The 27,920-nt window shown below is 43.8% G+C and overlaps 1 protein-coding gene across 1 annotated transcript; it reads right to left on the reverse strand.

Annotated features, from left to right (window-relative positions):
* On the reverse strand, positions 1-27,376 carry LOC139561656 (retinal guanylyl cyclase 2-like). Its single transcript, XM_071378905.1, has 26 exons — positions 26,996-27,376; positions 26,689-26,790; positions 26,514-26,589; positions 26,247-26,426; positions 22,716-22,833; positions 21,570-21,757; positions 21,192-21,305; positions 20,811-20,942; positions 20,020-20,123; positions 17,982-18,100; positions 13,323-13,407; positions 12,938-13,034; positions 12,514-12,645; positions 12,178-12,258; positions 11,782-11,958; positions 11,278-11,434; positions 10,813-10,962; positions 10,169-10,317; positions 9,820-9,983; positions 9,333-9,525; positions 6,904-7,078; positions 6,545-6,643; positions 4,667-4,761; positions 4,171-4,259; positions 4,034-4,072; positions 1-1,652 (listed from the first exon to the last, which is right to left on the reverse strand). The coding sequence occupies exons 1-26, from the start codon at positions 27,328-27,330 to the stop codon at positions 1,526-1,528; spliced, it is 3,477 nt and encodes a 1,158-aa protein (XP_071235006.1). The 5' UTR covers positions 27,331-27,376; the 3' UTR covers positions 1-1,525.
* Positions 27,377-27,920: the final 544 nt, after the last annotated feature.

Raw genomic sequence — 27,920 nt, forward strand, 5'->3', positions numbered from 1 at the left:
AGGTTTACCTCTGTGTATCTAATTTGAATGCCATTCAGAATACCAAAAATACAGTATTTGTGATCTAGCAAATGCGTTTATTGTAACTGTGTGCCGTCTTTTCATCATTGAACTATATAACCACACTGTAGACCTACATATTGTCTGTCACATACGGGGCATGAAAGTGCATCATTGTGGGTTAACTGACCAGTAGTGACAATTTTCACATTTGTATTGCAAGCCATGCTAACAAGTTACAGTACACAATTATACATGAATACAATAAACACCGGTAAACAAACAAAATATTATATCGTCTTGAATTGGTTATAATACAGGCATGTTGAAAAATGATGACGGAAAGAATTATTCAGAAAGACATCCGTACAGGAATGTTTGTGCGTCATCAGAGGGTATGTTTGTACATCAGAGAAGTCCTACAGGTGATATTTGACGGATTGTCTCTCACATACAAAGTGTCTCAGTGAGCACATACTATACATAACAGCCCCTTCTCGGCCCCAAGTATATACTCATGAGTGATTTCACAGATGTGTTATACATGTTACAGAAACGTATCACTTATATGGGGATTCTTACACCTGCAGCGACCCGTCACTGACCCATCATATTTTTTGTAATTGTTGTTTTTTTTGCACTGCATTGTTGGGAAAATGGCTCGTAAGTAAACCTACACCTGTTGTATTCAGCGCATGCGACAAATACAATTTGATTTGACCTATGCGGTTCAACATTCTGGGAGTTTTCCTGGAAGAGTCTGAGGTTTACATTAAAGAACATCAACATAACACGACATGCAAGAACAAAAAAAAAGCAAAGCTGTCGTTTCAGTAAGTCAGCAGACGGACAGAGTGCTTCCTCGAAACGTGTGAATGCAGGGAGCATGACGATCAAGAGAGACTGTTTCGTCAGGGCACCAAGAGAAGAGGATGAGAAGGAGCAAATCAGGAGGAGAAGCAAAGCAGGAAGAGGCTTTGAGCAAAGCGTTCATGGGACACCAAGCGAGTAGACTCACCGGACAGGTGAGTGTCCTACCGTCCGGCAAGATGCTTCATATTTAAAACAAGCTGCAGTAATCTCTACACAGCACATCCTTTCACTTCCCCTCCCCCGTCACACACACACGCAGGCGCATGCAGACACAGGCGCACGCACGCACTGTTGCTTGGGCAACGCATGTCCAGACACTTGTAAGCGCCCTTTTCTGAATATTCACCGATAACCTGCAGACGCAAACTTGTCACTGGATCCTCTTCCTCCCTGCTGTTCCCTCTTCGTTGACCATGGAGCGATAGTAAGGATCCAAGGCTCTTAATGGACACAGAATCAGTCTGAAAGACCGGGAGCCATAAAAGCAAAAAAGTTGATGTCCATACGATAGTCAATTGGTGGTCCTCATTGGTCAGCCCCAAGTTCTATTGATTCAAAATGGAGTCAAAATATGCCTTTGCTGTAGCTCCCATGATGCCTCTTTCTGGCTAGGGTCAAAGGTCAGTGGTGGTGCGTCATGAAGTCTGATTGGTCAGTGGTGGTGCATCATGACGTTGTCGTCGTCCACCATAGTAACCATAGCCACCGTTCTGACAGTGGAGATCTTCTTCACGGCCTTCTGGAGGAGCAGCTTGAAGTCCTTGATCTCCTGGACAGACCTGGAACACACAAAATACAACAAAGAAAGGGAGAGAGATTTAGCCCAGAGTGTGTCCTCCTAACAGTGGCTTACACTAGGGGTCAGACAGTTCCAGGCCTCGATGTCCAGCCGCAGTACTGCTGGTCAGATTCAGACCTGGGACACCAAGCGACTAGACTCACTGGTGACATTTCAGAATACATCAAAGAGCTATCAGGGAGAAGCAGTACTGTGGACCCAGTTAAGGGTTCATACGTTTCATGAAACACCAACTCTGTTCAATATCATATAAACATTATAATGGTATTGGCATCAAATGATACATATGCAACTACGACACAAAAAGTTAGTGAGTTTTCAGGAACAAAACTTAAGGGACAAACATAGACAACATACAACATAACATACAGTACAAACAACAACATATCTGGGATTCCACACTGTAGGCAGCTCACATAACAAATTAACTATACAGTAGCTACCTGTTCCAGATCACATAACATATTAACTACACAGTAGCTACCTGTTCCAGCTCACATAACATATTAACTACACAGTAGCTACCTGTTCCAGCTCACATAACATAGTAACTATATAGTAGCTACCTGTCCCAGCTCACATAACATATTAACTATATAGTAGCTACTTGTCCCAGCTCACATAACATAGTAACTATATAGTAGCTACCTGTCCCAGGTCACATAACATATTAACTATATAGTAGCTACCTGTCCCAGCTCACATAACATATTAACTATATAGTAGCTACTTGTTCCAGCTCACATAACATAGTAACTATATAGTAGCTACCTGTCCCAGGTCACATAACATAGTAACTATATAGTAGCTACCTTTCCCTGCTCACATAACATAGTAACTATATAGTAGCTACCTGTCCCAGGTCACATAACATAGTAACTATATAGTAGCTACCTGTCCCAGCTCACATAACATATTAACTATACAGTAGCTACCTGTTCCAGCTCACATAACATAGTAACTATATAGTAGCTACCTGTTCCAGCTCACATAACATAGTAACTATATAGTAGCTACCTGTCCCAGGTCACATAACATATTAACTATACAGTAGCTACCTGTCCCAGCTCACATAACATATTAACTATATAGTAGCTACTTGTCCCAGCTCAAATAACATAAACTATACAGTAGCTACCTGTCCCAGCTCACTAACATAGTAACTATATAGTAGCTACTTGTCCCAGCTCAAATAACATAAACTATACAGTAGCTACCTGTCCCAGCTCACTAACATAGTAACTATATAGTAGCTACTTGTCCCAGCTCAAATAACATAAACTATATGGTAGGCTACCTGTCCCAGCTCACATAACATATTAACTATATAGTAGGTACCTGTCCCAGCTTACTTAACATAAACTATATGGTTTGCTACCTGTCCCAGCTCACATAACATATTAACTATATAGTAGGTACCTGTCCCAGCTTACTTAACATAAACTATATGGTAGCTACCTGTCCCAGCTCACATAACATAGTAACTACATGGTACCTACCTGTCCCAGCCAACATATTAACTATATGGTAGCTACCTGTCCCAGCTCACATATTAATATATGGTAGGTACGTGTCCCAGCTCACATAACATAGTACCTACATGGTAGCTACCTGTCCCAGCTCACATATTAACTATATGGTAGCTACCTGTCCCAGCTCACATATTAACTATATGGTAGGTACCTGTCCCAGCTCACATATTAACTATATGGTAGCTACCTGTCCCAGCTCACATAACAACTATATGGTAGGTACCTGTCCCAGCTCACATATTAACTATATGGTAGCTACCTGTCCCAGCTCACATAACAACTATATGGTAGGTACATGTCCCAGATGTATCAAGATCTCTGCCCTCCCAGGTGTAGTTATGATAGGATCAGGATTATTTGCTCTATTAAAAAACACAATAGTGCTCTCATACCAGTATATTAGCTAAAATTATATTGAAATACTCAGAATCAAATCTTCACATATCACTGTTTACAAGTGAAACTTAGGCCGGGATTGAATCAAAAGTGCATTGTCGAAAACGCACCTTTGATTGAATCCCGGCCATAAACTTGTAAAGTAGAAGAACTGATTTGATCAGTGACCAACAAATGAATATGAACGGTGTTGGGTGGTAAACCAAACCAGGTTTGATTGAGTTGTATTTATTGAACCTTTATCTAACCAGGCAAGTCAGGTAAGAACAAATTGTTATGTACAATGACTGCCTGGCAAGTCCCAAACTACAGCAAGTAAAAACGTCACCAAACAAGTAATGTTATACATTTTCCATGCATAACATTACCTTATGTAATTCAGTTATTCTTCTTTGTAAGCTGTTGCAGTTTCTCAGCTTTTTTCTTCTTGTACCTCGCTATCTCCTCCATCTGCAGGCCATGAGCCATTTGCCTGTGGAAAACGAATCGGACACAGAGGCAGGATCAACAAGAAAAGGCACAGACAGTGGAGGAGAGACAGAGGAGGGAAGGGAGGAAGGCGTTCCTTACCCTTTCTTGAATTCAGGGGGGACGGGGAGAGGTTTCTCAAAGTTGTCCTTCCCTATGAGCCAGTAGGTCTCCTCTGTTCCTCCTTTTCCCTGCGGAGAGGAGAGAGTATAGGAGGAAAGGATAGGGAGAGGAGAGAGTGAGAAACAGAGAGTTCAGTAGGGAGTTCTAGGGAGTTCTTGGTAGTTCTAGAGCATTCTTGGTAGTTCTAGGGAGTTCTTGGTAGTTCTAGAGCGTTCTTGGTAGTTCTAGGGAGTTCTTGGTAGTTCTAGAGCGTTCTTGGTAGTTCTATCGAGTTCTTGGTAGTTCTAGGGAGTTCTTGGTAGTTCTAGAGAGTTCTTGGTAGTTCTAGAGCGTTCTTGGTAGTTCTAGAGCGTTCTTGGTAGTTCTAGAGCGTTCTTGGTAGTTCTAGAGCGTTCTTGCTAGTTCTAGGGAGATCTGAGCTGACTGTATGCAACATGATGGTGGTCCCAGGTATAGTCAGTCTTTTGTCTCTTACCTTCAGGTCAGTTTTGCCTCTCAGTTGCACCTTGTATCCTGCCTTGAGTTCCAGCAGGATTTTAACTGTGCTGTTATGGACATGGATTCTGTAGGCTGCAAATACAGGCGGCAGGACACTCACAAAGTCAAGTTCACATAGACATTCTCTAGAGAAGCTTCATGGCTCTTTCATGCACCCACGACAAGTCCTTAACTTCTTTAGAATGAACATAAGCTAGAACAGTGCATATACAGTGCCTTCAGAAAGTATTCAGACCCCTTGACTTTTTCTAAATTTTGTAACGTTACAGCCTTATTCTAAAATGGATGAAATATATTTTTTTCTCAGAAATCTACTACACAATAACGCATAATGACGAAGCGAAAACGTGTTTTTAGAAACTTCAGCAAATTCATTAAGAAAATCGAACAGAAATACCTTATTTACATAAGTATTCAGACCCTTTGCTATGAGACTAGAAATTGAGCTCAGGTGCATCCTGTTTCCATTGATCATCCTTGAGATGTTTCTACAACTTGGATTCCACTTGTGGTAAATTTAATTGATTGGACATGACTTGGAAAGGCACACACCTGTCTATATAAGGTTCCACAGTTGACAGTGCATGTCAGAGCAAAAACCAAGCCATGAGGTCACAGGAATTGTCCGTAGAGCTCAGAGACAGAATTGTGTCGAGGCACAAATCTGGGGAAGAGTACAAAAAAATGTCTGCAGCATTGAAGGTCCCCAAGAATACAGTGGCCTCCATCATTCTTAAATGGAAGAAGTTTGGAACCACCAAGACTCTTCCGAGAGCTAGCCAGCCGGCCAAACTGAGCAATCGGGGGAGAAGGGCCTTGGTCAGAGAGGTGACCAAGAACCCGATGGTCAATCGGACTGAGCTCGAGAGTTCCTCTGTGGAGGTGGGAGAACCTTCCAGAAGGACAACCATCACTGCAGCACTCCACCAATCAAGCCTGTATGGTAGAGTGGCCAGACGGAAGCCAATCCTCAGTAAAAGGCCTATGATACCCCTTTTGGAGTTTGCCAATAGGCACCTAAAGACTATCAGACCATGAGAAACAAGATTCTCTGGTCTGATGAAACCAAGATTGAACTCTTTGGCCTGAATGCCAAACATCATATCTGGAGGAAACCTGGCACCATCCCTACGGTGAATGATGGTGGTGGCAGCATCATGATGTGGGGATGTTTTTCAGCGGCAGGTACTGGGAGACTAGTCAGGATTGAGGTAAAGATAAACGGAGCAAAGGACAGAGAGTTCCTTGATGAAAACCTGCTCCAGAGGGCTCAATACCTCAGACTGGGCCGAAGGTTCACCTTCCAACAGGACAACGACCCTAAGCACACAGCCAAGACAACGCAGGAGTGGCTTTGGGACAAGTCTCTGGATGTCCTTGAGTGGCTCAGCCAGAGCCCAGACCTGAACCCGATCTAACATCTCTGGAGAGACCTGAAAATAGCTGTGCAGCAACGCTCCCCATCCAACCTGACAGAGCTTGAGAGGATCTGCAGAGAAGAATGGGAGAAACTCTGCAAATACAGGTGTGCTAAGCTTGTAGCATCATACCCAAGAAGACTCAAGGCTGTAATCACTGCCAAAGGTGCTTCAGCAAAGTACTGAGTAAAGGATCTGAATACTCATGTAAATGTTATATTTCATTTTTTTAAATATATTTTTTTATTTAAAAAAAAATGTTTTTGGTTCGTCATTATGGGGTATTGTGTGTAGATTGATGAGGGAATTTGTAAAAAAAAAAAAAAAAAAAAAAACAGTTTTAGAATAAGGCTGTAACGTAACAAAATTTGGAAAGAGTTAAGGGGTGTCACTACTTTCCGAAGGCACTGTATACTGCATAGTGTATTATAACTTACGCATCCCAGTCGACTCCATACGAGAGGCTGTGGTGACAGTGTCTCCGAACAGACAGTATCTAGGCATGGTCAGTCCCACCACCCCCGCCACACACGGACCTACAAGACACACACACACACACACACACACACACACACACACACACACACACACACACACACACACACACACACACACACACACACACACACACACACACACACACACACACACACACACACACACACACACACACACACACACACACACACACACACACACACACACACACACACACACACACACACTATAGATAGGCACTGTGTGTTTTTTGTGCATGTGCGTTCATATGTATGTGTGTACCCCCTGTATCTCTCACCTGAGTGTAGTCCTATGCGTATCCGTACAGGTACGTCAGGCATGTGTCTCATCTTGAAGGTGCCCACAGCACTGAGGATGTCTAGCGCCATGTTGGATATCTCTGCCGCGTGACGATCTCCGTTGGCAACCGGTAACCCTGACGCCACCATGTAGGCATCGCCTATTGTCTCCACCTACGGGTAGAGAGGAGGACGGGTGGAAAACATTTTGAATGGTCAATTAACTTCAGGTGATATATACAGTATATATATACAGTACCAGTCAAAAGTTTGGACACACCTACTCATTCAAGGGTTTTTCTTTGTTTTTACTATTTTCTACATTGTAGAATAATAGTGAAGACATCAAAACTATGAAATAACACATATGGAATCATGTAGTAACCAAAAAAGTGTTAAACAAGTCAAAATATATCTTATATTTGAGATTCTTCAAAGTAGCCACCCTTTGCTTGATGACAGCTTTGCACACTTGGCATTATCTCAACCAGCTTCATGAGGTAGTCACCTGGAGTGCATTTCAATTAACAGGTGTGCCTTGTTAAAAGTTAATTTGTGGAATTTCTTTCCTTCTTAATGCGTTTGAGCCAATCAGTTATGTTGTGACAAGGTAGGGGTGATATACAGAAGATAGCCCTATTTGGTAAAAGACCAAGTCCATATTATGGCAAGAACAGCTCAAAAAAGCAACGAGAAATGACAGTCCATCACTACTTTAAGACATGAAGGTCAGTCAATACAGAACATTTCAAGAACTTTGAAAGTTTCTTTAAGTGCAGTCGCAAAAACCATCAAGCGCTATGATGAAACTGGCTCTCATGAGGACCGCCACAGGAAAGGAAGACCCAGAGTTCCCTCTCCTGCAGAGGATAAATTCATTAGAGTTAACAGCTTCAGAAATTGCAGCCAAAATAGATGATTCACCGAGTTCAAGTAACAGATACATCTCAACATCAACTGTTTAGAGGACACTGCATAAATCAGGCCTTCATGGTTGATTTCCTGCAAAGAAACCACTACTAAAGGACACCAATAATAAGAAGAGACTTGCTTGGGCCAAGAAACACGAGCAATGGGCATTAGACCGGTGGAAATTGTCCTTAGGTCTGATGAGTCAAAATGTTAGATTTTTGGTTCCAACCACCTTGTATTTGTGAGACGCAGAGTAGGTGAACGGATGATCTCTGCATGTGTGGTTCCCAGCGTCAAGCACGGAGGAGGAGGTGTGATGGTGTGGGGGTGCTTTAATGGTGACACTGTCAGTGATTGATTTAGAGTTCAATGCACACTTAACCAGCATGGCTATCACAGCATTCTGCAGCGATGCGACATCCCATCTGGTTTGCGCTTAGTGTGTCAGAGTGTGCGCAACTGGTTGAAGGAAGTCAGGTGCAGGAGAGCAGAGATGAGTGAACAGGCACTTTATTCAGGCAGAGGAGAACAGCCTGACGCAACTGCGTCACAACACTCCGGCCCAAGGAAAAAAAGCGATAGCGCACAAATCACACAAATAGGTACAAATAACAAAACCACGGGTTACAACAATATCCGGCGCAAAACCAGCCTGTAGCATCACACATGTAATGAACGAACAATACCACACACAGACATGGGGGGGAACAGAGGATAATATACACGTAGAGTAATGAGGGGATGTAAACCAGGTGTGCGGGAAAACAAGACAAAACAAATGGAAAATGAAAGGTGGAGCGGCGATGGCTAGAAGACCGGTGACGTCGAACGCCGCCCGAACAAGGAGAGGGACCGACTTCGGCGGGAGTCGTGACATAGTGAGACTATCCCTTGTTTTTCAACAGGACAATGACCCTACACACCTCCATGCTGTGTAAGGACTATTTGACCAAGAAGGAGAGTGATGTGCTGCATCAGATGACCTGACCTCCACAATCACCCGAACTCAACCCAATTAAGATGGTTTGGGATGAGTTGGACCGCAGAGTGAAGGAATAGCAGCCAACAAGTGCTCAGCATATGTGAGAACTCTTTCAAGACCGTTGGAAAAGCATTCCAGGTGAAGCTGGTTGAGAGAATGGGTGGCTACTTTGAAGAATCTATAATCAAAAATATTTTTTGATTTGTTTAACACTTTTTTGGTTACTACACGATTCCATATGTGTTATTTTATAGTTTTGATTTCTTCACTTTTATTCTACAATGTAGAAAATAGTAAAAATAAAGAAACACCCTTGAATGAGTAGCTGTGTCCAAACTTTTGACTGGTACTGTATATATAAAGGGAAATGTACTGGGCAGACCAAAGCCAAATAGGGCACTGTTAAGTTTCCCTACAGGAAGTTTTAGTAGTAGGTAGTAACTTTGCTCCAGATTCTTAGTTGTAGGGCACTGCTGAGTGTCATTGTGTGATTAAAGTGTGGTTCACATACACACACTCTCTCTCTCTCTCTACCTTATAGACATCGTGGTTGCCAATGATGGCGTCAAACAGCGTGTAGAGGTCGTTCAGAAGGTCAACCACTTCGATGGGCTCGCTATTGGCTGAGATGGTGGTGAAGCCAACGATGTCACTGAAGTACAGCGTCACGTTGTCAAAGTACTCCGGTTCAACCGTACCACCCACCTTCAGGGCATTCGCAACCGTCCTAGGAAAGAGAGGGAGTGTGTGTGTGAGTGAGAATCTGAGTGAGTAGTTTATCCTCCTTTTGTTTCTCTATCTCCAGCTCCTCGGTCTTCTCTCTGATCAGCTCCTCCAGTGTGTGTGTGTGTGTGTGTGTGTGTGTGTGTGTGTGTGTGTGTGTGTGTGTGTGTGTGTGTGTGTGTGTGTGTGTGTGTGTGTGTGTGTGTGTGTGTGTGTGTGTGTGTGTGTGTGTGTGTGTGTGTGTGTGTGTGTGTGTGTGTGTGTGTGTGTGTGTGTGTGTGTGTGTGTGTGTACTTACGGTGGCAGCATCTGAGTGAGTAGTTTCTCAGTCTTCTGTTTCTCTATCTCCAGCTCCTCGGTCCTCTCTCTGATCAGCTCCTCCAGGTTAGAGGAGTACTGCTCCAGCATCCTCAACATGGAGTCTATGATGTTGGTCTTCCTGCCCTTGTTGATGTTCTTAAACTGGAGACAGAGAGGGAGGAGGGGAGAGAGAGAGCGAGAGAGAGAGGAGGATAGAGGTGAGTGAGAGAGGTGGGGGTAGACGAGAGAGAGGGATAGAGAGAGAGAGGAAGAGAGAGAGAGTTTGAGTTTCTGAAACACACACACAGATTTGAAGGCATTGTATAACCCACCCCCACCCTCTGTACCAGGTCAAAGATCTCGTCGAAGCATGGCCGTCTGTCTGGCTCTTCGTTCCAACACTGTTTCATCAGCTGGATACACTCCATAGGGGCGTAGTCAGGGGAGACCACCGGACGACACAGAGGAGGGGGCTTACGGATTTTCTGAATCAACTCTGGAGGACAGGGGTCAGAGGACTATTCAGGTACATTCATCTTTCCTCAATTCCTCCTTAAAACCCATTGGAGAAGAAGGTTTGAGGGGAGGGGCCTCAGATCTTCTCCTCCAATATGGTTGCGATGGAGGCGATGAGATAAAATTCAAGGAATCACAGGAAGACATTTAGATAGAGCCAGTCATATTCAATTCAAATCACAACTTTATTGTCTCACAATGGCAGAAACATCTAATGGAGAGGGACAGGTCTTACTGACAGATGGACTATCCAGATAAAGTGTTACCAAGAAGTCTCTTACCTGCAAAAGACTGCTCCATCATGCATAATGGTGGGCCCCTCATGACCACTTCTGTTACCTGTAGTACAGGTGTACTCTGGGTAATGTAGTCTCTTACCTGCAGAAGACTGCTCCAGCATTTGGAAAAGCGGGCCTCTCATGACCACTTCTGTTGCCTGTAATACAGGCGTACTCTGGGTAATGTAGTCTCTTACCTGCAGCAGACTGCTCCAGCATGTAGAAAGGCGGGCCTCTCATGACCACTTCCTGCATGATGATGGCGAAGCTGTACACGTCTCCATGGAGACTGCCGTAGAGACCGGGGGAGGGGCCACGCAGAATCTCAGGGGCAGTCCACAACAGGTCTAGGAGGGAGGGACACACACACACGAAGAGAACCAAACAAACACATACTGTACATAAACACACTACTGTTATATGCACTTTTTTATCAGACAGAACCGTGTCCAGACGGAACCCTTTCCAGATGGAACCCTGTCCAGACGGAACCCTGTCCAAACGGAACTGGAATCCTGTGCAGACGGAACCATGTCCAGACAGAACCCTGTCCAGACGGAACTCTGTCCAGACGGAACCTTGTCCAGACGGAACCCTCTCTAGACGGAACCCTGTCCAGACTCAAGGCAAAACTCTCTCCACTCCTCTCCAGACCTACTCACCCTCTGCAGGAGGTTCTGTGTAGGGGAACTTTGCTGCCTCTAGAACCTCGTTGTATCCGTAGTCAGAGATCTTCAGGACGAAGCGTCCGTCCACCACACAGTTCCTGCTCTTCAGACGACCGTGATACAAGTTCCTGTGGTGCAGGTACTTCATACCCTGGGGGAGAACACGGAACATAGAACTCAGAGACAGAACACTGGAGATAAGCATGGAAGCCAGACATGCTCTTCCACCTTACCACATTCACTTTAGAACTCTCCCTCCCTCCCTCCCTCCCTCCCTCCCTCCCTCCCTCCCTCCCTCCCTCCCTCCCTCCCTCCCTCTGGCTGAGGCACTTTCAAATCTCCTGCCCTTTCTCTATTCCCTCTTCCTCCTTCCTTTCCTAGTCATCCCTCCCTCCCTCCCTTCCTCTCCTCACGTTAATAAGGTCTAGCAGTAGTGATGACTTGAACATCCCTCCCTCCCTCCCTCCCTCCCTCCCTCCCTCCGTCCCTCCACCCTACCTTAATAAGGTCCAGCAGTAGTGATGACTTGAACATCCAATCCAGTTTGACATCCTCATTGAGCAGTAGGTCTTCCATGCTTCCCCTGGTGCAGAACTCGGTTACGATGGCAAACACTCCACAGTCGTGGAAGAAACCCAGGAAAAGGTTAATGTTCTCATGACGCATGTCCTTCATCTGTGTGTGTGTGTGGGGGGGGGGGGGGGGGTCAGGGGTTAGAAGTTAGGGGGTCAGTGCAGATCGAAGTAGGAATTGTATGGATTTGGTATCGTATTTGCAACTGGGTGGAGAACTACTGAAAATACAACAACAACAGAGCAGCATCAACATTAAAGGAAACTTTACCCGAGGATATGAATAATCATGAATGAATATATATTTCTAAAGGAAACCCACCAATTCAAACACGTCACTGGTTTTGGGGTTGATGTTCCTGAATGCTCCATGAGGTAGTCTCTTCAGCCACGCCCAGTCTCCCTGGAGAACAAAAAAAAACAATTTTATTTATCTATGGTATCAAATATTAAAATAGCATATTACAAGTATGTGTCAGTTTGTTTGTAGTTGGCTCCAAATCTATCTTACTGAACCAATATTAAGATATCGGGCCATAATAGTCAAGAATTTCCCCCCTCAGATGTTCATCACAAACATGTATTTAATTAACGCAGTTTGTCATCACAAATGAATCAAACATTTGATCAATCAATCAACCACTCTACTCTGTGTCACCTCATAGAGGACGACGTTGGAGTTCTCGTAGGTAGCAGGTGATTGTTCAGAGAAGGGGGACGTGGGGCTGTGCTGTGAATGGCTCGTCAGAGAGACTCCACAGATCTTTCTGTTACTGTCTATACTAAGCTTCTGAAAATGTTAGAGAGTAGACATCTTAGTTTAAGTTTCACTACAACATTTATTTATTTATTTGACATTTATTTAACTAGGCAAGTCAGTAAAGAACATGGACCCCTGCCCCCAACTGTTCCGGTCTGTCGCTCTGTACATTCAATAATTGTTTTTTAAATAAAAAATATATAAACATTTTGCAAATAGAAAAGGCTCAAATGAAAAAGCAACAAAAAAAGTTTCTTAAAAGTTGAAGAAGTAAATTGTCTATTTGAATATTTAACTCCTGCATTGGTCTTTAACTGCTGACCTTGTTGCTAAGCGACGGGTTGATGAAGGTGACGTCGTCAAGGGTGAGCAGGATCTTGTTGGGACCCCGGAACAAACGGATGTGGTTGATGCGTCGCCTAGACAACAAGAGACAGAGACGTAAACAAAGAGAAATGATGGATGGTTGACCTCATTAAGACCATAACCAATAGGATTATGTTACACATTCACTCTAGGGGTGGCCCTTAAAAGGGCCAATGCTAACACTTCAGGGACAGTTCACTCAACTCAACTGGTCAGACAACTAAGATGTTAAGAGTTAGATGGTGCCTATCTATCCCATTAGTTTGGAACTGTGGCCAGTATGTATCGGGGAACGTGTGGGAGAAGGACTGTATAGGCAAGATCATGTTGTAGAGCTTTACTTGATGCAGTAGGTTAGAATAAACAAGACGAAACCCATCTGGACGAATCCCAGGAAGATCCCAACAGCAGAGAACAGATCCACACCTGGGGAAAACATTTCAGCAATTTTTCAATCGTTTTTTTCAATCGTTATTTTCACAAGTATTTTCAAAACTCTTAAGTACAAAACTCTAAACTGATAACACTTGTAACACCCCCTATCTTCTGTTCAGAACCTTTGATTGTGCATTCAAGTTTTCCGTGAAATACCATGAGAACATTTAGTTTAGTCGACATATGCTCACCATTTAGTCATTTTAACTAACGTTAAGTCCAATAGCAAAACATACAAGATACACGTTTTAAAAACTGTTGTTTTAGAAGTGCTGAACACACAAATATTAGATGGTAATTTTCCATACAGTATTTGACTATAACTTTACATGCACAATTCTTTACATCATTTGTATCCAATGGCAGGTTGTGAGCATGTTGAGAAATATGTCAGTCTTACAGTTAGTTTCCTTATACAGTACATACAGTACCACAGTACATAGAGTACCACAGTACATACAGTACCACAGTTCATAGAGTACTACAGTACATAGAGTACCACAGTACATACAGTACCACAGTACATACAGTACTACAGTACATACAGTACCACAGTACATACAGTACCACATTACATACAGTACCACAGTACATACAGTACTACAGTACATACAGTACCACAGTACATACAGTACCACAGTACATACATGTAATGTGTACTGTATGTACTGTGGTACTGTATGTACTGTGGTACTGTATGTACTGTAGTACTGTATGTACTGTGGTACTGTATGTAGTACATACAGTACTACAGTACATACAGTACCACAGTACATACAGTACCACATTACATAGAGTACTACAGTACATACAGTACCACATTACATACAGTACCACATTACATAGAGTACTACAGTACATACAGTACTACAATACATACAGTACTACAATACATACAGTACCACATTACATAGAGTACTACAGTACATACAGTACCACATTCCATAGAGTACTACAGTACATACAGTACTACAATACATACAGTACTACAATACATACAGTACCACAGTACATAGACAACTACAGTACATACAGTACTACAATACATACAGTACTACAGTACATACAGTACCACAGTACATACAGTACTACAGTACATACAGTACTACAGTACATACAGTACCACAGTACATACAGTACCACATTACATAGAGTACTACAGTACATACAGTACCACATTACATACAGTACCACATTACATAGAGTACTACAGTACATACAGTACTACAATACATACAGTACTACAATACATACAGTACCACATTACATAGAGTACTACAGTACATACAGTACCACATTCCATAGAGTACTACAGTACATACAGTACTACAATACATACAGTACTACAATACATACAGTACCACAGTACATAGACAACTACAGTACATACAGTACTACAATACATACAGTACTACAATACATACAGTACCACAGTACATAGAGTACTACAGTACATACAGTACTACAATACATACAGTACTACAATACATACAGTACCATAGTACATAGAGTACTACAGTACATATAGTACTACAATACATACAGTACTACAATACATACAGTACCACAGTACATAGAGTACTACAGTACATACAGTACTACAATACATACAGTACTACAGTACATACAGTACCACAGTACATACAGTACCACATTACATAGAGTACTACAGTACATACAGTACCACATTACATACAGTACCACATTACATAGAGTACTACAGTACATACAGTACTACAATACATACAGTACTACAATACATACAGTACCACATTACATAGAGTACTACAGTACATACAGTACCACATTCCATAGAGTACTACAGTACATACAGTACTACAATACATACAGTACTACAATACATACAGTACCACAGTACATAGACAACTACAGTACATACAGTACTACAATACATACAGTACTACAGTACATACAGTACCACAGTACATACAGTACTACAGTACATACAGTACTACAGTACATACAGTACCACAGTACATACAGTACCACATTACATAGAGTACTACAGTACATACAGTACCACATTACATACAGTACCACATTACATAGAGTACTACAGTACATACAGTACTACAATACATACAGTACTACAATACATACAGTACCACATTACATAGAGTACTACAGTACATACAGTACCACATTCCATAGAGTACTACAGTACATACAGTACTACAATACATACAGTACTACAATACATACAGTACCACAGTACATAGACAACTACAGTACATACAGTACTACAATACATACAGTACTACAATACATACAGTACCACAGTACATAGAGTACTACAGTACATACAGTACTACAATACATACAGTACTACAATACATACAGTACTACAGTACATAGCGTACTACAGTACATAGAGTATTACAGTACTACAGTACTACAATACATACAGCACCACATTACATAGAGTGCTACAGTACATACAGTACATACAGTACTACAGTACATACAGTACATACAGTACTACAGTGCTGTACTACAGTGCTGTTAGAAAGAATAGTAGATTGTAAATATAATTTTCCATACAGAATTTGACTATAACTTGACATGCACAATTTTAGTTTCATTATCCTTATACAGTACATACAGTACATACAGTACTACAGTACCACAGTACATACAGTAGTACAGTACTACAGTACATACAGTACTACAGTACCACAGTACATACAGCACGTAGGTCAAATAATCAGATACAGTGGTATTGTAAACCAGTCGGCTACGGTAAAAACTTACAACGATGTTGTATGCCATTTCTGCCCCATGGATAATTGTACAATATCACCTTTTCTACGTGACTTGTCAACTGACACAGTATCACCTGTCTCTCTGCTTGAAATCAGTTTACAGTGTATCAATGAAATTCAGATACTGGGTGGAATGTATTGTTATATACTGTATAATCCCAGGTATTTCAGCAGTGCATTGTACACTACGCTATAATGGTAGCACATAGGGAGTCTTTCCTCTTTGTCCTATTGAAGCACACTGGCTGATGGAGAATGAGGATGTAGTATTTACAGCCACATCCATACATGATTTGGTTTTACTTTCCAACATAAATTGATGTCAAACTGATACATTTGTGAGGTAAATACATAGAATGTTACAGTGTTCAGCAGCTATTAATAAACTATATATACGTTAATCGTACTACACCGACTCGGACGCTCGTCGGATGTGGCAGGCTTGCAAACCACTACAAAGGGAAACACAGCTGAGAGCTGCCCAGTGACACGAGCCTAACTACTTCTATGCTCGTTTCGAGGCAAATAACACTGAAACATGTATGAGAGCACCAGCTGTTCCAGAAGACTGTGTGATCACGCTCTCCGCAGCCAATGTGAGTAAGACCTTTAAACAGGTCAACATTCCGCAGGGCCAGACGTATTGCCAGGACGTGTACTGCGAGCATGCGCTGACCAACTGGCAAGTGTCTTCACTGACATTTTTAACCTCTCCCTGTCTGAGTCTATAATACCAACATGTTTTAAGCAGACCTCCATAGTCCCTGTGCCCAAGAACACTACTCTGTCTCACCTCATAGAGGACGACGTTGGAGTTCTCGTAGGTAGCACTACTCTGTCTCACCTCATAGAGGACGACGTTGGAGTTCTCGTAGGTAGCACTACTCTGTCCGACCTCATAGAGGACGACGTTGGAGTTCTCGTAGGTAGCACTACTCTGTCTCACCTCATAGAGGACGACGTTGGAGTTCTCGTAGGTAGCACTACTCTGTCTGACCTCATAGAGGACGACGTTGGAGTTCTCGTAGGTAGCACTACTCTGTCTCACCTCATAGAGGACGACGTTGGAGTTCTCGTAGGTAGCACTACTCTGTCTGACCTCATAGAGGACGACGTTGGAGTTCTCGTAGGTAGCACTACTCTGTCTCACCTCATAGAGGACGACGTTGGAGTTCTCGTAGGTAGCACTACTCTGTCTGACCTCATAGAGGACGACGTTGGAGTTCTCGTAGGTAGCACTACTCTGTCTCACCTCATAGAGGACGACGTTGGAGTTCTCGTAGGTAGCACTACTCTGTCTGACCTCATAGAGGACGACGTTGGAGTTCTCGTAGGTAGCATTACTCTGTAGTCAAATTTCATGTGACTAATGAAATTTGATTTGATTTAATTAGGCATTACATCATTTTGGTTTAGTAGTTATCAGATTTGAGCAGTTTGATTAACTGAAAGTTAATTATACTGTTAACAAATGACAAGAAAATCATATCAAAAGTGAAGTGAATATTGCATTTTGAAAAAGCAGATAGTGAGATTGAATATGCATCCAAATTAAAAGAGTGATTTGGTGAATTTTGTGAATTTGTTTGTTGAAAATGTGCTTCGTGTTTTGAAAAATGAGCCATTTTGATTATCTGTTTTGTGAAAATGTACCACAAACAAAGTGATTGAAAGAAAACGGTGTACCCTTATGTTACTAATACCATGCTTTATGTTAACTATACATCAAGGAACATTTGCCTGTGTCTGTGTGTTTTTGCGTATCTGCATCTGTGTGTGTACCTCCAGTGCAGATGATGCCTTTGATGAACCAACAGTTGGAGTCAGTCTTGGGGGAGATACCATGTGGGAAGTGGATATCTCTACCCAGGAACCTCACCATGTCAGCAGCCATCTCAATCCTGTACGGGAAGGGGTTATGGGTAAAGTCACACTCCTGTCTCCTTTTCACCTCATTTAACACCTGATTTACTGAACAAAAGGCACATCTCAATAGGTGGTCCAGGTCAGTCATGACATCACAAGAGGAGGGGTGAGTGTTTCCTCCTTAGTTCTCTAACGCTCCTCTATTGTTCTTCAAGCAAAGGGAGAAGGCCGATGACATCAGAGAGCACCATCAGATCAACTCCGTGATTGGCCTACTCCGTGAAGTATGCGGTTCTTTCAACAACAAGAAACTATTTTGCTCACAACATATTTTTTAAGTGTGTGTACTTTACTGCATTTATAGGTGGGATTTAGTTTTTTAACACTAAAGTTCAAACATAGCTGGAGTGCGTCTTTAACATTAGTAGTACGAGTACTAACCCTAACCTCACCATGCCAGAAATATGTCTATCCTGTAGAACAGGGGTGTCAAATATACGACCCACGGGTGGTTTGAGTAAAAAAAAAAAAAATAATGGACAAACTCAATATACAGTACTTTAAAATCAGTGGTGAAAAGTACTTAAGTAAAAATACTTTAAAGTACTACTTAAGTCATTTTTGGGGGTATCTGTACTTTACTTCACTATTTATATTTTTGACAATGTTTATTCCACTACATTCCTAAAGAAAATCATGTACCTTTTACTCCTGCCACCCCAAAATACTCAAAATACATTTTTAATGCTTTACAGGACAGGAAAATGGCCCAATTCACGCATTATCAAGAGAACATCCCTGCTCATCCCTACTGCTTCTGATCTGGCAGACTCACTAAACACAAATGATTCGTTTGTAAATTATGTCTGACTGTTGAAGTGTGCCCCTGGCTATTTAAAAAACAAGAAAATCTGTGTTACTGTCTGGGTTACTCAATATAAGGTATTTAAGATGATTTATACTTTTATTTTTGATATTTAAGTATATTTTAGCGATTACATTTACTTTTGATACTTAAGTATATTTAAAACCAAATACCTACTTTTGCTCAAGTAGTATTTTACTGGGTGACTTTCACTTTTACTTGAGTAATTTTCTCTTAAGGTATCTTTACTTTTAAATCAAGTATGACAATTGGGTACTTTTTCCACCACTGTTTAAATTGTTTATTTCACCTTTACTTAACCAGGTAGGACAGTTGAGAACAAGTTCTCATTTGCAACTGCGACCTGGCCAAGATAAAGCAAAGCAGTTCGACACATACAACAACACAGAGTTACACATGGAATTAACAAACATACAGTCAACAATACAGTAGAAAAAGCCTATATACAGTATGTGCAAATGAGGTAGGATAAGGGAGGTAAGGCAATAAATAGGCCATGGTGGCGAAGTAATTACAATATAGCAATTAAACACTGGAATGGTAGATGTGCAGAATATATACATGTATATATATATATATGAATGTGCAAGTAGAGATATTGGGGTGCAAAGAAGCAAGATAAATAACTAAATACAGTATTGGGATGAGGTAGTTGGATGGGCTATTTACAGATGGGCTATGTACAGGTGCAGTGATCTGTGAATGACTCAAACCAATGACTCAAACCAAATGAAAACTTTGTATAAATGATAACAGACCTATATTCACACAGTGGCTAGCTCACTGATAATCACCAAAATGAAAGCTAGATAGTCAAAGAGCATCCAAAAACTCCCAAAACGAAGGTTAGAGGGCTTGTTTTTTTGCTAATTTTGACGGAGAGGAAATATATCCTCATTGAAGACAGAACGCAGCCCCCGGGGCAAAATGAGTTTGATACCAAAGCGTTAACCACCAATATCATCAACATACTATGTCACCATATAACCATTATCCTAACCTCACCATGTCAGCCACATGTCTGTTCTGTACGGATGCAGTAGTGTTAGGGTCACTCTCCCATCCTACCTGTGTGTGGGCATGAGGTCCCAGCTCTTCCCATCTGTATCCAGAACTACGTAGTCAGCCAAGCCGGCTCCAGACATGTTAGTCCTCACAGGGTGGCTGAAGCCCTGGAACAGATCACAGAACTGCTTAGACAGGGTTAGGTGTGTGTGTGTGTGTGTGTGTGTGTGTGTGTGTGTGTGTGTGTGTGTGTGTGTGTGTGTGTGTGTGTGTGTGTGTGTGTGTGTGTGTGTGTGTGTGTGTGTGTGTGTGTGTGTGTGCGTGCGTGCGTGCGTGTGTGTGTGTCAGGGCTGGAGCACTGGCAGAGTTTAGTATTGAATAATAATACAGCCTGAAAACAAGATTAAAACGATCATGTTGATATCATGGATGGTCAGTCCTTCAAAACATGGTTAAAACTATCATGTTGATATCATGGACGGTCAGTCCTTCAAAACATGGTTAAAACTATCATGTTGATATCATGGACGGTCAGTCCTTCAAAACATGGTTAAAACTATCATGTTGATATCATGGACGGTCAGTCCTTCAAAACATGGTTAAAACGATCATGTTGATATCATGGAAGGTCCTTGCATCCATATTGCCATCTATAACTTTGTGGTTGCATTTCTCCAGCATCAAGCCTCAGCTGGTTCCCCCAAAAAGTGGTGGGGGTAACCACTTTCTTGTTGTTTGAATCCCAGATTGCCCCTTTAAATCATCAGTGTCCATGTATGAAACTACCCCGGGTGGCCAGTGCCCAACAGAGAATACAGTATTGATACGTATAAGTCATTGAATCATCCATGTACCTGGAAGGCCAGGTTGTGGGTGTGTCGGGCCAGGTTCCCCCCAGAGAGCCACTCCCCTGAGGCCTTGACCCTGTGGACAGCATGGGCCATGAACAGCACGGAGCTGTAGATGGTCCCAAACAGAGGAGACACCTGGAGAGGAGAGATGGGCGGGAAAGTGAGATGGAGAGAGAGAGCGAGGGGGAATTCAAGATGGTGAACAACGCAGAAATACACACACACACACACACACACACACACACACACACACACACACACACACACACACACACACACACACACACACACACACACACACACACACACACACACACACACACACACACACACACACACACACACACACACACACACACACACACACACCCCGTATGTATTTACCTGTGTTGGCTTGACATTCCCCGCTATCTCTCCCCTGTTTATAGCCTCCTGATAGGCCTGGTAGAAAGATGTCCTGGGAGAGTCTATAGTGATTGTCAACACTGCATCGTAGGCCTTTAAATTAAATGAATGAATCCATTTTATTTGACAGATTTAGAACACATATACAGTTTCCTTAGTCATGTGACAACAACACATTATAAAGGGATTGAGGATTAAAGTCAGACTAGTAAACATCGTTATTAGATGGGCAACAGAATAAACAGTTAGGGCAAGACGGGTGTCAATCCGGACATACAATTCAACTGAAAATACACACACTTTGCAACGAATACTCTTTACATATGCTGACACACAACAACAACCAAGACTGATCACCTTGAGTAGCTTGCTGTTGCTCCTCAGGGCAGGGTAGGTGACGTTGTGGTAGGGTAGGCTGTAGAGTAGGGTGTCGTAGGGTAGGAACACCAGGGATCCCTCGGTCAGTCTCATGTCCTGGGCTGTTTCTAGCAGGAGCTTCTGAGGTCCCCCTCCGATCAGGGCAGAGTGCATACACATGATCACCACTAGGGGGGAGTAACGAGAGAATACAGGGGGGAAGTGGAAAGAGAAAAGAGGAAGAGCTTATACATTATTTTGGGTGGGGGGGTGCTTATATGTATCCTGTTACACACAAGTGTGTAATGAAATGTGGTCTTGCATATCCCAACTCCCCCTGAGACACCCGCGCCCCTGAGACACCCGCGCCCCTGAGACACCCGCGCCCCTGAGACACCCGCGCTCCTGAGACACCCGCGCCCCTGAGACACCCGCGCCCCTGAGACACCCGCGCCCCTGAGACACCCGCGCCCCTGAGACACCCGCGCTCCTGAGACACCCACGCCCCTGAGACACCCGCGCCCCTGAGACACCCGCGCCCCTGAGACACCCGCGCCCTTGAGACACCCGCGCCCCTGAGACACCCGTGCCCCTGAGACACCCGCGCCCCTGAGACACCCGCGCCCCCGAGACACCCGCGCCCCTGAGACACCCGCGCCCCTGAGACACCCGCGCCCCTGAGACACCCGCGCCCCTGAGACACCCGCGCCCCTGAGACACCCGCGCCCCTGAGACACCCGCGCCCCTGAGACACCCGCACCCCTGAGACACCCACAGGGAGTGGGGTCATGATTGTCCAGCGCCCCTGAAGCGATTGGGGTCAAGTGCCTTGCTCAAGGGCCCAACTACAGATTTTTCACATGTCATTCCTTGTCTTTCTGGGATTCGAAACCAGCAAGCTTTTGGATACTGACCCAAAGATCTTACCTCAAGGCTACCTGCCTATAGCTTACTGGCAATCTAAGAAATGAACTTGACTTGACTGAGTAAGTGAAAGTTTGAGTTCCACCATATCACAACCAGTCACACTTTGTGAAATATTCAAACTGAACATAAGTCTTTCTCGATAGTGTAAAGTGGCTTCCTCCCTTCTAAAGATATAGAGTCAAAGTAGCATTCCTCCTTGTGTATGATATCAGTACTCACATCGTAGGTCCTCCACCTTCTTGAGCTTGGCCAGGGTCTTCCTGACACTACCAGGGTCGTTACCGATGGTAACCACCAGCCTCACCGGCATCCCATGACTCCTCAGAGAGTTGGCCACCTGCAGAAAGGTCAGCAGTCATAGGTCCTTATTAGACAAAGTTACAGTATAAAAACATGACTTGTAATTTTATTAGTGCCCAACACAGTAACATTCTGTTTAAATAAATACATAAATAATAATAATGATAATAATAATAATAATAATAACAACATAACAATAATAAAACATTATTATTCTTATTGGAAAAGCCTTTTCGGCTGACGTTAAAGTGGCGTTAGTGCCGAACTCTAACGATCTGTTAAAGCCTGCGCTCTTCTATTTTCAAACCCACGATTGGTAATTTACCTGTTTTATATGAGCTTGCTTGCGCTGAGGTGCGCCAAAGTGCCAATTTCAGTATAGTGGGAATGGTTGGTCTAATGGTTATGACATGGATTTTGACAACGAATGCGCAGCCTATCCAGCCGTGACACACAGTGCCCAGATGCAACTGGAACAAGAGAGATGTGCTTTTTGTGCCCATAAACCTCGCATTTAGAAACATAAAAAACAAATGTTTTATCCCATTTAGTTTAATTTCATTAAAAATCAAGCATAGCCTTCCCTCCTCTCAATGAAGGCTTCTTTGTTTTGTCCTGCCTAGTGCATTGGCCAAGTAGTTAAGACTATGGATAAAGGGTTTGTCTCGTGAGACCGCTTTGAAATAAATCTTAATCACCAAAGCTTTATGAAAAGATCAAGTTTGGGAGAAACAAAAACAGTCATCGTACATCCCTTTTTATCTATGTAGTTCTTTGTACCGTTATTTTTACTATATGTCCACCATGGAACGAGAGATTAGATAACCCGGTGACACTAGTATTTAGAAATATGTCCGTTATTTTCCTGTAAAAATGGCTTGTTTTACATTTTGTTGATTAGAAAACAAGCCCTTATAGGCCACCCTTTCCCTGCTATAACGAAAGCTGGTTCAACAACCGTGCGTCTGGTGTCTGTCTTATCCTGGCCATGCATTAGCCAGGTAGTGTGTCTGGTGTCTGTCTTATCCTGGCCATGCATTAGCCAAGTAGTGTGTCTGGTGTCTGTCTTATCCTGGCCATGCATTAGCCAAGTAGTGTGTCTGGTGTCTGTCTTATCCTGGCCATGCATTAGCCAAGTAGCGTGTCTGGTGTCTGTCTTATCCTGGCCATGCATTAGCCAGGTAGTGTGTCTGGTGTCTGTCTTATCCTGGCCATGCATTAGCCAGGTAGTGTGTCTGGAGTCTGTCTTATCCTGGCCATGCATTAGCCAGGTAGTGTGTCTGGTGTCTGTCTTATCCTGGCCATGCATTAGCCAGGTAGTGTGTCTGGTGTCTGTCTTATCCTGGCCATGCATTAGCCAAGTAGTGTGTCTGGTGTCTGTCTTATCCTGGCCATGCATTAGCCAAGTAGTGTGTCTGGTGTCTGTCTTATCCTGGCCATGCATTAGCCAAGTAGCGTGTCTGGTGTCTGTCTTATCCTGGCCATGCATTAGCCAGGTAGTGTGTCTGGTGTCTGTCTTATCCTGGCCATGCATTAGCCAGGTAGTGTGTCTGGAGTCTGTCTTATCCTGGCCATGCATTAGCCAGGTAGTGTGTCTGGTGTCTGTCTTATCCTGGCCATTCCTTAGCCAAGTAGTGTGTTTGATGTCTGTCTTATCCTGGCCATGCATTAGCCAGGTAGTGTGTCTGGTGTCTGTCTTATCCTGGCCATGCATTAGCCAGGTAGTGTGTCTGGTGTCTGTCTTATCCTGGCCATGCATTAGCCGGGTAGTGTGTCTGGTGTCTGTCTTATCCTGGCCATGCATTAGCCAGGTAGTGTGTCTGGTGTCTGTCTTATCCTGGCCATTCCTTAGCCAAGTAGTGTGTTTGATGTCTGTCTTATCCTGGCCATGCATTAGCTAGGTAGTGTGTCTGGTGTCTGTCTTATCCTGGCCATGCATTAGCCAGGTAGTGTGTCTGGTGTCTGTCTTATCCTGGCCATGCATTAGCCAGGTAGTGTGTCTGGTGTCTGTCTTATCCTGGCCATGCATTAGCCAGGTAGTGTGTCTGGTGTCTGTCTTATCCTGGCCATGCATTAGCCAGGTAGTGTGTCTGGTGTCTGTCTTATCCTGGCCATGCATTAGCCAGGTAGTGTGTCTGGTGTCTGTCTTATCCTGGCCATGCATTAGCCAGGTAGTGTGTCTGGTGTCTGTCTTATCCTGGCCATGCATTAGCCAGGTAGTGTGTCTAGTGTCTGTCTTATCCTGGCCATGCATTAGCCAAGTAGTGTGTCTAGTGTCTGTCTTATCCTGGCCATGCATTAGCCAGGTAGTGTGTCTAGTGTCTGTCTTATCCTGGCCATGCATTAGCCAAGTAGTGTGTCTAGTGTCTGTCTTATCCTGGCCATGCATTAGCCAGGTAGTGTGTCTAGTGTCTGTCTTATCCTGGCCATGCATTAGCCAGGTAGTGTGTCTAGTGTCTGTCTTATCCTGGCCATGCATTAGCCAAGTAGTCGATCCATAAAAGGCTTCTAAATGGTCTACTCCTGAGGCTTTTACAGTCACATGCTTCTGCATTATTCACAATGTAACCTTTATTTAACTAGGCAAGTCAGTTAAGAACAAATTCTTATTTACTATGACGGCCTACCCCGGCCAAACCCTCCCCTAACCCAGACGACGCTGGGCCAATTGTGCGCCGCCCTATGGGACTCCCGATCACGGCTGGTTGTGACACAGCCTGGGAACGAACCAGGGTCTGTAGTGACGCCTCTAGCACTGAGATGCAGTGCCTTAGACCGCTGCGCCAGGGTCTGTAGTGACGCCTCTAGCACTGAGATGCAGTGCCTTAGACCGCTGTGATACAGCCTGGAATCAAACCAGGGTCTGTAGTGACGCCTCTAGCACTGAGATGCAGTGCCTTAGACCGCTGTGATACAGCCTGGAATCAAACCAGGGTCTGTAGTGACGCCTCTAGCACTGAGATGCAGTGCCTTAGACCGCTGTGATACAGCCTGGAATCAAACCAGGGTCTGTAGTGACGCCTCTAGCACTGAGATGCAGTGCCTTAGACCTCTGAACCAGGGTCTGTAGTGACGCCTCTAGCACTGAGATGCAGTGTCTTAGACCGCTGAACCAGGGTCTGTAGTGACTCCTCTAGCACTGAGATGCAGTGCCTTAGACCGCTGAACCAGGGTCTGTAGTGACTCCTCTAGCACTGAGATGCAGTGCCTTAGACCGCTGAACCAGGGTCTGTAGTGACGCCTCTAGCACTGAGATGCAGTGCCTTAGACCTCTGAACCAGGGTCTGTAGTGACGCCTCTAGCACTGAGATGCAGTGCCTTAGACCGCTGCGCAACTGCAGTGCATTCTCCATTCGGCTTGTATCCATCCCCATTTCCAAATATCACCTCTTGTTTCAAGTTTTAATGTCACATGCACAGGTGTGTGTGTGTGTGTGTGTGTGTGTGTACCTTGCTGGAGGTCTCCACCCAGCTGTCCTCTGAGGAGGCAATGATGACAACTTGTGCCCAGCGGAAGTGCTGCATGAGGCTGATCAGCACCCAGGTGGGTCGGGGCATGGAACGGGCAAAGGTAGGGTGGCTCCGGACATCATCCAGCTCATAGCCAACACATCCCCACGAAAACACCGCCTGGGGAGAGGAGAGAATAGAATGGAATATAACGGAATGGAATAGAATCCATTACATGAATAGAAGATATTTACTACCATCACCCACCTTGTTCCAGCCCTTGCCCAGTAGCGATGCAGCGTCACAGTACCCAGGGTTGGCCGGCCCGATGAAGCCTGTAGCCCTGGTGAATTAATGAATGATCGTGTCAAGTCGCCCTGTAGCATCCTGACAGGATTTTTTGGACATATTGTAAAGAAAAGTAATGTACATTACAACAAACCTGGTATAGAAGCCTGTGAACCCTTCCAGAGCCCTGGAAGTCTCACACTTCTCTTCCAGAATGACATAATCAAAAGTGGCAGCCAGTGAGAGGACAGGGTCTCTATTGAGACATACCAGACAGATTAATCGATTAGTTGATCGAAGGCATCCATAGCGATTTGAAAATTTGGGACAGATACCTTAAAATAAACAAGATTATGATCTGAATTCAAAGTATTTGTGGCATTTTCCCCCTGCATAACTTAAGTAAGCATATTTCCTAAACTAATCAATTGGGGAAAAACGTGCGTTGAACTCATCCCTACCTGTTGATGCGGTTGACGGCCAGCTGGGCCGCCACACTCGGCAGCGCCTTGGAGAAGAGAGGGTCACATGACCACGGCCCTACAACCCCTACACGGAAGTGAGCAGCGTGAGCAGGGGAGGGTCCAATGGGCCAAAGGCACAGGGCGGCAAGCAGGAGGAACCAAAGGACACCATACGGATAGCGAGGGAGCTGGAGGGAGCGAGGGATGGAAGAAAATAGAGGGGAAGAGATAGGGAGGGGGGCGGGGTGTGCCTTAGGGTGGTCAGGGGTTGTGTGTCCGTGTGCGGCCCATGTCCGAGGTTTACTGTGGAAGGCACAGAGTGGTGGTCGCATCTCAAGGATAACACACGCTATGCACACGTCAAGCCGCTGCTCCACGCGTGTCACTGCAGTCACAGGTCCTTAGACGACAAAGTTCTAAACGTGTCGGCCCCAACCTCCTGAAAATCTGAGACAATAGGAGGACCATCAGCATTCACATATTGTGATCAATCAAATTGGTTTATATTGCGTTCGCATATCCCTCTGTCAGAAAGTGCTTAAAAGCAGCCCCTACAAGATCATGTCATGTTGACAAATCACCTGTCTAACCATTCGTTCTACACACTGTTTCTACATTTTCATGAATTGGCAAAAATGATTTCACACTGATGTCTGTAATTCTACAGGGTGTAAACGGCTCTACTAAAACTCAGGATTATCTGACTAAATATGACCGTGGATTTATTATCCATAATCCCTATCCCACATAGGCATCTCATATGAACCTTTGGATAGACTGGCCTAACTATAGTTGTACGGTTGTAAATAATAATTGATCTAATGTTTGCATTCAATCAATTCTAGGCTATTTGTTATTAGAAAGAACACATATGTTGATTATATATTTGGTTTTGTGTGTTAAGCCTATAAAGTATTGTCAA

This window comes from Salvelinus alpinus, chromosome 31 (genome assembly GCF_045679555.1).
Source record: "Salvelinus alpinus chromosome 31, SLU_Salpinus.1, whole genome shotgun sequence".
Taxonomy (NCBI): Eukaryota; Metazoa; Chordata; class Actinopteri; order Salmoniformes; family Salmonidae; genus Salvelinus; species Salvelinus alpinus.

What these genes read in the sequence shown, in the direction of transcription:
- LOC139561656 (XM_071378905.1), bottom strand. Translation starts at nt 27,330, where the DNA reads ATGCGACCACCACTCTGTGCCTTCCACAGTAAACCTCGGACATGGGCC. An exon ending in CCAACGTCGTCCTCTATGAG is followed by an intron (nt 12,259 to 12,513) that starts GTGACACAGAGT and finishes TTTGTTCTCCAG; the next exon opens with GGAGACTGGGCGTGGCTGAA. An exon ending in CAGATGGAGGAGATAGCGAG is followed by an intron (nt 1,653 to 4,033) that starts GTACAAGAAGAA and finishes TGTGTGTTCCAG; the next exon opens with GTCTGTCCAGGAGATCAAGG.